The sequence below is a fragment of the Chiloscyllium punctatum genome, chromosome 7 (assembly GCF_047496795.1).
Source record: "Chiloscyllium punctatum isolate Juve2018m chromosome 7, sChiPun1.3, whole genome shotgun sequence".
Lineage (NCBI taxonomy): Eukaryota > Metazoa > Chordata > Chondrichthyes > Orectolobiformes > Hemiscylliidae > Chiloscyllium > Chiloscyllium punctatum.
In genome coordinates this window covers 92,542,032-92,552,407 of record NC_092745.1, presented here as the reverse complement: position 1 = coordinate 92,552,407, position 10,376 = coordinate 92,542,032, and the positions used below count along the sequence as shown (strand labels likewise).

Below are 10,376 nucleotides of genomic sequence, written 5' to 3'. Positions count from 1 at the left end.
ATCACACAGAACACATTATGCTCTATCATAACTACTGAGCCTTTGCAATACTTGTCTCTTTTTATTGAGCAACCACTGCTCACTCATCACAGTAAACAAATGTATTTTTATAGTGAAATCCTATTTCTTGTACTTTATGAAAATGGCTAATGTTTGTGAATAAAGACAGGACACATCCTTTAATTTCATGGTCTGGATTTTCTCTGTAAACATTTCTCCAATAGGAAATATAAATGCAAAATATATTTTAATTTGTTGTCATGGTTTTCTAGTTTACGATTATGCCATAAATAGATCTATTTAATATTTTAAACTTACAACAAATTACTAATGAGATGTAAAAGCACAACATCTTTGAATTAGCTCATAAGTAAAATATATGTTTTATGCTCAATGTTTTCAGGCACTGATGCAGCCTTTCTTGACTTCTTCAATGTAGAATTGGGATAGAAAGTATGTTAAACATCACAAACACTGTTATCAAGCACAAGGTAAACTCCTTATATTCACTGTCAAAATATTCAGTAACAGAAAGCACTTTACCAAAAGATTAGCCAAGTATAGAGACAGCTGTAGTTAGTTAATATTGGAATCTTGCTATTAAATCTACCAGAAATTTGATCCAGATTCACATTGCAGTGGTGTTCTGACTGCAAGCTCTCTATTCACAGTAGAGCAGGTGAAAATGTCTCCTGCTGCCTCGGGATATGTTGAGAAATAAGTAACATAGTGAATGAGAAGGAATCTTTTTCTATCAATTGCTCATTTCAGAACTTGAAGACAGACATTATAATGACCACATAAACAGTATATCCAGTAACAATACAAGTTACTTTGACAAAACTTAAAAAAAAGCTAGATCAATGTTCATTTCTATACATTCTTATCTCAAAAATAGTTCAGCTGAAACCTGTAAATAAAAAGATTCTACAGAATGGTTCAAATGAAAATGTGACAGCATATTTCATATTCCTGTGAATCACCAACTATATTCTAATTCAATTAGAATCATTTTTTTACACAGTTCATGTTCCTGTTGAAATTTTGAAGGGACATTAGTCCCTGAGATGGCAACTCCTTTGGGAGTAGGCCCCTTGTAAATTGTGAAAGTAAATTACATTCCTTTTGTATATCACATGAATGTGGGAAAAAGAGCAACGACAAGAAAATGTTTGAATATAAAAAAATCCTCAATTACCAAGTCCAAAAGCTACAGATATCATTAATCATAATTAACATTCTGATGGCAGCCAAGCAGAAATTAACATTTCTCTTGTCATTACCATGTCCAAGTTTGTTCCGTATTTGAGATGCAGAGGGATACAGAAAGCTGAATTCAGTTTATCTTGATGATTTAGTTAATTAAAGAAGAATAACCTGTATTCCTATGACATGGTGTTCTTGCTTTGATAGTTCAGTCACTTTTTATGTGTCCTGAGGTAAATATAAATGATCTTCTATGAAAATCACCAGTTCATCTGGTTTTTCACCTCCTCCATGGTGCTGGCTATTTACGTCATTCAAGCTACTGGAAATGCATTTCAGATCGCTTTTATTGCTGCTGTCATCTGGAGTTGGTCCAAATAACCAATCTGTTTAAGAAAGAAAGAACATTGTATAGAAAAGAAACCAGAAGGAAGAATAAAAGGACAGTGTCAGTAATAACGATTCAACCCCAGCATGTTACCAGCAAAACATATTTCTTATCATGGTTCTTCTATACCAGTAGAATAGCAATAATTTGTACGAAGGCAGCGCATCCACATACAGTATCTGCAAGACCTGATGTGATAGCAGTTACAGAATAGGAATCATTAAATAACTGATATAATCAATTCATTCCCCTGCAACTAATTACCATCTAAATTAGAAAATTAATGAATGACAGTTTTCCAGATGACATGTTGCACCTGAAGAAAACCAACACAAATATTAGCAGGAATGTGGGGAGCAAATCAAATCAATCAGAAAATAACATTCAGAAATTGTTCAGCCTCTAACTTAATTTCTAAGGCCAACTAACAGAATCCATTTTCCTGTAAGCTTTACCTTAAACATTTATGTTGCACATATTATATATCTTAAAATTCCTATTCAAATATTCATTTCAATTCAGTACCACATTGCTCTGAAAACAGACACATAATGGCAGCAATTAGATGGAAAACGACAAATCCATAATAGAAAAACTCACATAGAAAAACACATCTGCAGAGTTGATTACAGAGGATAATAGATGTATGAAACTAATTAGATGGTTGATAATCAATGAAATGGTCTAATTATATGGGGATTAACAGATATCCTAGGATTCATTCCATGGAATATGACAGATATACTGATCTGATGTCATGTAATACAAAGTACAGGGGACTGATCACAGATAATAGCTGATATATATTATTGATTACATGACGAATAAGAGATACTGGTTGGACTGGTTAGTTAGAGATAGTAATTGAATAAAATTGAATACACTGAAAATAATAGACAAGTTAATCTGATTGAATAGAAAATAAGAAATAATAGTCAGCCACATCATCTGGAAGGTAAGTCTTAAACAAATGAACTAATAGGGGTAGTGGGCTTCAACAGTGAACCAGGAGGTCTTTACAACAATCTAACACCTTTCACAATAATTTTCTTTGATGCTAACCCCACAAAATACCAGGTTTGTTGAACTGAATTTGCTATGTTTTACTTGTCCAGCATAAATCCTTTGCCAACATTTTATTCTTCATTCCCCCTCCTTTCTGGAATGCCCACGTGATCATTTCTGCTATTCTCCTTTGCTTGTCCTGTTGTCTTGTTTCTTCAATCTCTCTTCTCTCCTGCTACAATTCCCTATTCTCACTATTTCTCTTTCTCTGTTGCTCTTCGCTAGAACCTGACTGCTTCTCTCTCCATTCTTTTGTCTCTCTTCCTCTACTTATTAACTAGGCTCATTTGGCAGTACTCTCATCTCTGAGAGTTGGATGGTTCTGCATTCAATCTTAGTTTAAAGACCTAAGGACAAAAATCTAGGTTTCATTTCCAGTGCAAAAGTATCACAGACACTGGCTGTCAGATATTTAGCTGAGGCCCATTTACTGTTATATAAAATATTTCATGATTCTATTTTTAAGAAGAACCGGAAGTTAACAAAAATATCCTTGATGTAATAAATATCTCAATACCTGAAACCTATGAAGAGACATTTGTTTTTAAATATATGAAAATTGATTTGGCACTTAATGACAGCACTTAAATGTAACGCAATGCTGGAGAGAAAATGAATAATTTCTAAAATGTGCAAGTCAAGGTAAGAATCTTGGCCAGGCCACTGGAAAGATTTACCAACTCTTCTTTTGGTAGTGCCATTGATGTTAAACATCCACTTAAATTGATAGATGAGGCCTTACGTTAGTGATTCAGCCAAAGAAATGGCACATGTAACTGCACAGACTTTCTTCTTAATCAAGCACATGGAAAGGGGGTTAAACTCAAAGCTTTCTGAATCAAAACCAAAACTGCTACAACTGAGCCAAGCTAATAGATTGGCTTGATTACCTGGAGCAAGCCATAAAATCCATGTTTAATGATTGCTGAGACAAGCTGGGGGCAAGAATGTAGAGGGAATTATAAATAAGGATTCTAAATTCAAGACATTAGGAAGTGAATGCCAACTGAAATTGACGAGGACAGAGGGAATATAGGAGTAATACATTGTCTAGAATGGCATTTCAGTGGTTTGGTGGGAAATTTTAGATCAGTTGAAACTTTTATAGATAAAGTTCAAACGTCCAATGGAGAACATTGGCGAAACCGATAATGAAGGCATAAATAACTAATTTAGTAGCTATGAAGGAGACAGAAGGGCAAAGGTGGGCAAAGCTGCAAATGTGGAATTATGTGGCCTTTCTGTTAGTCACCTTTCACTTTTTTTAGGTTAAAATATCTATTAAAAAGTTTGATTTACCAAATAACCAGCTTTCTCTAAATGTTTGTATTTCAGTAGAGATGTGTATTTTTTTCCAATTTTGTACCATTAGGGAATCAATTTGCCAATTTTTACTCATTTTGAAGGATCTTAAAATACAGTGTTTCAAGGATACATCTCATCAAGGGTCTTGCATTTTTGTCTTGATGTCACTGTCTTGAGCGGAGTGGCTTGCTAGACTATCCCAAGAGACAGAGAAGAGTCAGCTGTATTCTTATTGGCCTGGAGTTATGGGTAGATCAGACTTGGTAAGGATGGCAAACTTCCATCCCTAATGGATATTATTGAATCAAATGGGTTTTAATAACAATCAATGATAATTGCATGATTACCATTACTGAGACTAGCTTTTAATTCAAAATTTATTAATGTTTCATAGTGGGATTTAAACATACCAAATCCCCAGAAAATTAATCTGAGCCTCAAGATTACTAGTCCAGGGATGATACCACTGCACAATTTTAAGGATTCTTTCCATACTATACAAATCTGGAGGATCTGTTATTGATGGTATTATATGATTATCTTCATTATTGTTTAATTTTAGACTATGACTTACCAGCAAATTCAAGGCATTCCATTTAATACTGATTAACATTGCTTATCCTAAGTAATGTCTTTTTATGGAGTTAAGAACATAATCTGTCTGACATTTTACTGCAGCCCGAAGGGAGTTGCCACGTTTCAGATAGTTTGTTAAAGACTAGTACCTGTCTTCCTATTCATGTTGAATTAAGAAATGTAAAAATTCTATTGGTACTTCTTCAAAATAACAGATCGTCTCATCATTCACCCTGTTTACTGACCATGTCCTAATCAGTGTCTTATTTGCTCAAATTATAACTGCAACGAGCTGTGCACAGTATTAAATACTGAATCATACAGTTAAAACCAATGAGAAGCTGAGCAAAATTTTAGTCAATCAAGTCACTCCCTTGTTGACAAATAAGCTCTGAAAATTGGATCTAAACTTGTTCTTCACTAGAAATCATTTGCAGATTATCAATGTGAATATATCCACTAGCTGTTTTGTAATGGTTGATTTCCTTTTGACTACAAGGATTGCACTGGCCATTAATGTCCATCATAATACATCTTACTGGCAAATAGACTCAAACAAATATGCCTTACTTTAAAAAATAGCCCATTTCAATATTTTTAAAAAGAAACTGTTTGAATTTGAGGAGTGATAACTACTTAGTAATTTTTCAAACTGGAGCACAGCAGATCGAGAGGTGACCATTTCGAGGTTTATATAGTCATGAGGGGTTTAGATAAGGTGAATAGCAAATGTGTTTTCTCTAGGTGGGGGATTGTGAGAGGAGAAAGATTTTAAAAAGATATGGGGGCAATTTGTTTTATACAAAGGGTGGTTCACGTATAGAATGAACTGCCAGAGGAATTCGTGGATGTGGGTAGTTTCAACATTTAAAAGATATTTGGATAAGTACATGAATAAGAAATGTTTGGAGGGATATGGGCCTAGCACAGGCACGTGAGACTAGTTTAGTTTGGGAGTAGGGTTTAGGTTTACGGTGAGATGGTGGCTCAGTGATTATCATGCTGCTCCAGCACCATGGACCCCAGTTTGATTGCAGCCTCGGGTGACTGTCTGTGAAGTTTTCATATTCTCCCCATGTCTGCATGGATTTCCTCTAGGTGCCCCAGTTTCCTCCCACAGTCCAAAGATGTGCAGATTAGGTGGATTGGCCATGCTAATTTGCCCATAGTATCCAGGGATGTACCGGCTAGCTGAATTGACCATGGGAAATGCAGGGTTAAAGGGATGAGGTGGGTATGGGTGGGATGCTCTTGGAGGGTTGATCTGGGACTCAATGGGTCCAATTTTCAGACTGTAGAGATTCTATGTTTATGGTTGGCATGAATTGATTGGATTGAAGGGTCTGTTTCCGTACTGGATGACTCTAGTAGTTACATTTCAAACTTAAATATTTTACTGTCACTTTTCAGAAACATATCAATTCTGGAATTGACGCAACAGATTTAAATGAGTGCAACATAATATTTACTAAACTACCAAATCCAAACATGTTCTATAGTGGAGAAAATACAGGTTTTACAGACTTTCACTGGAGGCTAGATTGAGTTTAAACAGGACGAAGCAATTTTTTTTTCAAAAGAGTCAGTCCTCAAAAACAATGGAGAATAGGTAAGCATCTCTCCCTCCCATCATTATGAGGTCAGAGAATTTTCAAGTAATTTTTAGTGTTGTACTAAATGTATAAGACACAATCTCTCCCAGCAACTGTCTAATGACTTTAAGCAATAATGCTAACAGATGGGAGGTCAAGTGGATTGTGTGTTGATGAAGTCAGTAATGGAATTGTTCTACTTTTCAAAATGGGTCAAGTACTTGAATTTATTGTAGCTTGAACTTAGAACAAACTCTGATAAAGTTGGCTATATTTCACCACAAAAATTGTTTTAAAATATATTCTTCTTGACTTAAAATTGTTTTAGAATAGCAGACTTGACTGCAGTCAAAAATGTTCAACAAATGCCTCCAAATTCAATAAAATAAAACAGCTCTGAACATTTCTTGCTCTGGTGAGTGCACCATAATTTGTAATGAATGTGTTACAAGTGGAAGTGGATGTTCCTTTATCGATATGAATTTTAAAATTCAGAGCTAATGTGCCAAATCTAAAAGATATGATCTGTTCTCCTGGCATCATAATGACTTTTCTCTCCTGAAATGACATTAACTCCCCCTTAAAAGCTATATTTCTTTAACTATGAACAATCTGAATTGTATCTCCTTAATATTTACCCACAATATTTGACTTGTCAAATGGCAACTACAACGTGGCTAGCATTTCGCTTGCTGCCTCTTTTCTACATTGTGTTTTTAAATCATGTTAAGAATCTTGTTCTAGAACGTATATTTCAAGTTTCAAATATATTATTCCTCATGGTGTCAAAATAAAAAACCAAAAACAGAAATTATTGGAGAAACTCAGCAGATCGGTGAGAGAGAAATCAGAGTTAACATTTCGCGCCCAGTGACCCTTACTCACTCCACAGATACTGCCAGACCTATTGTGTTGTCTGCTTTTGTTTTTGTTTCTGGTTTCCAGCATCCGCAGGTCTTTGGGGTTTTTTTTCTAATAATGTCAACCGGATCCAAACACTCAGCTTTTTTGACAATGTACATATTAGTGGGCAAAATAACACATTGCGTTGCTTATATTATTGGAGAACAGAGGTTTAGAGAATATATTTCGTTACCAAGTTAACTCCTTTCGTTTTAGCTGTTCAGTGTTTCTGGGTCCTCCCTGGTGCTTGCAAATGATATTTGATCTTTGTTTCAGATGGACAGAAGTGTATTTAGATTTATTTTAATGTAACTAATGTTTCTTCAGTGGTCTGACTTTGATGATACATTTGTTATTCTGTGTAAGCTTTGAAGTAACAAAGATAGTGTTCTCCTGAAATAATGTAGGTTCTGACGCACGATGTTTGATGATAACTAAAAGAGAATGTATCCATTTAATCTCGTAAGGCTGTTATATCATCGCCAATACAGCAAGGAACATGAAGTCAAAAAGTATCAAACTCCTTGTACCAGAATGGGTTGAATTCCAAGGGCAAATAAAACAACTTAAAATGACTACATTAGTTAATCCTTAAAGCTTTCTGTGTTTGTTAATAAATCTTATCCATCATGTTATTCACGGTCTCACGTGTTGTTATGACCTTTTTTAGTTCCGAGTAGATTGTTGAGAGCGTTCAGAAATCACTAACATTACCAAGAGGGATCACTACAGTGATCAGTAGTTGGATTCAGGATACTTTAACTGCAGCCTCAAATATTACAACCCACTCGGTCGGTTTGGATGGACATTCAAATAAAGATAACAACCGCGTCTAAGTTCACTCCAAAAACTTTCCACATGATACCTATCCATTTGTGGGTTTAAGGGACGCCTATAGAAGACACCTCGATGTTGGTTTGTACAAATACTCCGATTGTATCGGTTAGTCATGAACCCAACTACTCACCCACAAAGTCGTGGACAAGGTCCTTAATAAGATGTCCAACAATAGCGTAAACCACAGCCACCACCACCAAGGCTGCCATCAACAGGTAAAGCACAGCCTTTGGTAAAGGGATGGCGTCCCGAGCCGGGGGCTTGTACTCCTTGTACAGTAATTCGTTGTCGGAGAAAGAATACTGGAAGAGGTGCTCCGTGCCCCCGGTGGAGTTGGTCACATTCCCAGCGGGATTATAATCGCCCTCCTCTGGATCCAGCCAACCCAGCGCCGATGTGGTCGCCCCCGCAGCTTTCTGCAGCAAACTCGCCGTCCTGTTCAGGGCGGGCACAAGGCGAGACAGAAAGCCCATCGCCGTCCCGTTACACACGGTCATCCTGCCATCAAAGGGAGTCGGAAACGGCTGAGGAAAGCTCGCTCGGAGATCCTCGAGCTTTACAGCATTTGCTTTCCAATCCCCACAACAACAGGCAACGGCGCCGGGGGCTCAGTCCCCAGCGGGAGAGCCGCACTCCCCGGTCACTCTCTGCCTGTTGGTGTTGAACGCAGACTGACAGGACACCCAGCGAGAACCGACTGTGCATGTGCGGCGTGTGTTAGACAGGACTCTGAGCTGGTCAGCATTAACCTGCTGCTTACCGGCGAGGGGAGCCTTTCGATCTGTTTTGATGTTTATCCCGCTCAGTGTTTGGCACTGACTGGGGTGACAGACAGAAGCCGGGAGCAATGGCAGGACAACATCAAGCGGGGACAACTTCCAACCCAAACCCACTATCACCAGCCAAGTGGACTCAGGAATGCTGGAGCTCAGATCTAATCAGGGTGAAAGCAATTCCCTTCACACTGTTCGGTTAGATCCCAGGGTGCTGGAGGCAGGTTGGCTTTCAAAAGGGAGGAGGGTAATGGCCTGAAGAGAAAATCCTTCCAGTGATTCGGGGGAAGGACCGGGAGATGAGACTAACAAAGTTAGCCCAGCTTTCAGAGTGCCATAACCTTGCTGTGTATGCTCATTACACGCTGATTGGAAACGATTTCTGCACGCCAAACGGGGTAATACTGATGTGAAGTCAGAGTCGGTCGACCCATCCTGGAGTTGGCCCACAGTAGCCTATCAAACTATTCTTGACAATTTTACACAGGGTCGTTTGAATTCTATGGTTTGTCACATTGAAGAGCAACCGGCGGCATCAGGACCCACGAAATAACCGAAAGATGGCCGGAGAACCTATTGTAAAGTGGGTGTTGTTTAGGAAATGTTGATGATGTCAGCCTGGACGTGTCCTTTGCTCATTCCCAACTGAACTGTGTGTTTTCTCTGATGACTGAGGGGGTTAATGAGTTATAATGCAAGGGGAAGACATGCAGTCAGTTTCTGCTCCTGATCTGACTCTCCTGCTATTGCCTGGTCAACAGTAGCATTGAACATGTCCTTATCCTCTCTCATTTCAAACTGTGTGGTAACTCAGTGGGTTCTGTCTCACTTGACTGCATTTCTTTTCTGCACAGTGGCTCAGTGGTTAGCCCTGCTGCCCCAGAGCGCCAGGGACCCAGTTTGATTCCATCCTTGCGTGACTGTCTGTGTGGAATTTGGTGCTCCAGTTTCTTCCCACAATCCAAACGTGCACATTAGTTGGATTGGATATACTAAATTGACCATAGTGTCCGCGGATATGCGGGCATGGTGGACTAGCCATTGGGAATGCAGGGTGATAGGGTGGGTCTGAGTGGGATGCTTTTTGGAGGGTAGATATGGGCTAAAAGGTCTGCTTACACACATTAGGAAATTCTATGATTCTCTTAAACTTTTTTCACTCCATATAAATGCTGCTGTCCATAAGTAATGTGATCCCATGGTTTACGTATCCCCATCATCTCAATCAGAGACAGAGCCAGCATTCCTTTGTGTTCCTAATCACTGATAACCTCCAATGTAGTTGTCACTTAACTGCCGTCTGAAATGACTTAACCATGCCTTTCAGCTCAATGGCAATTAGGAATGGGCAACAAATGTTGGCCTTGACAGCAAAACCCGTGGCCCATTTGAAAGCAATACCTTTGCAATCTTATCTTTTTGAGCAATCTTCCTCAAAAATAAGCTCTCAAGCAAATTTCTTATTTTTGAGGAAGGGGGTGGTTTACAAATATACAGAGTGAAGGAAATATTTGAGATACTAAAAAAAGTAAGAGATCAATAAAATAATTTTTTTATAAATCATAGTGAAACATATTTGTGATATCATAAGCGGGAAAGGCAGTTAAAGGAAACTGGAATATCTAAAACAAAAGTGATACAGAAGCACTAATAATTTATGTTCAGATAATGCTGAACTATCCCACAGATGTAACATACTGCCACATTAAGGGAACAACATTAATCATTCAG

General features: G+C 38.0%; 1 protein-coding gene across 1 annotated transcript; it reads right to left on the bottom strand.

Annotated features, from left to right (window-relative positions):
- Positions 1-230: 230 nt before the first annotated feature.
- Positions 231-8,870, bottom strand: LOC140479471 (uncharacterized). The gene is made up of 2 exons (XM_072573309.1): positions 8,003-8,870; positions 231-1,592 (listed from the first exon to the last, which is right to left on the bottom strand). Exons 1-2 carry the CDS (start codon positions 8,367-8,369, stop codon positions 1,426-1,428), a joined length of 534 nt encoding a protein of 177 aa, XP_072429410.1. The 5' UTR covers positions 8,370-8,870; the 3' UTR covers positions 231-1,425.
- Between the last annotated feature and the right edge of the window lie 1,506 nt (positions 8,871-10,376).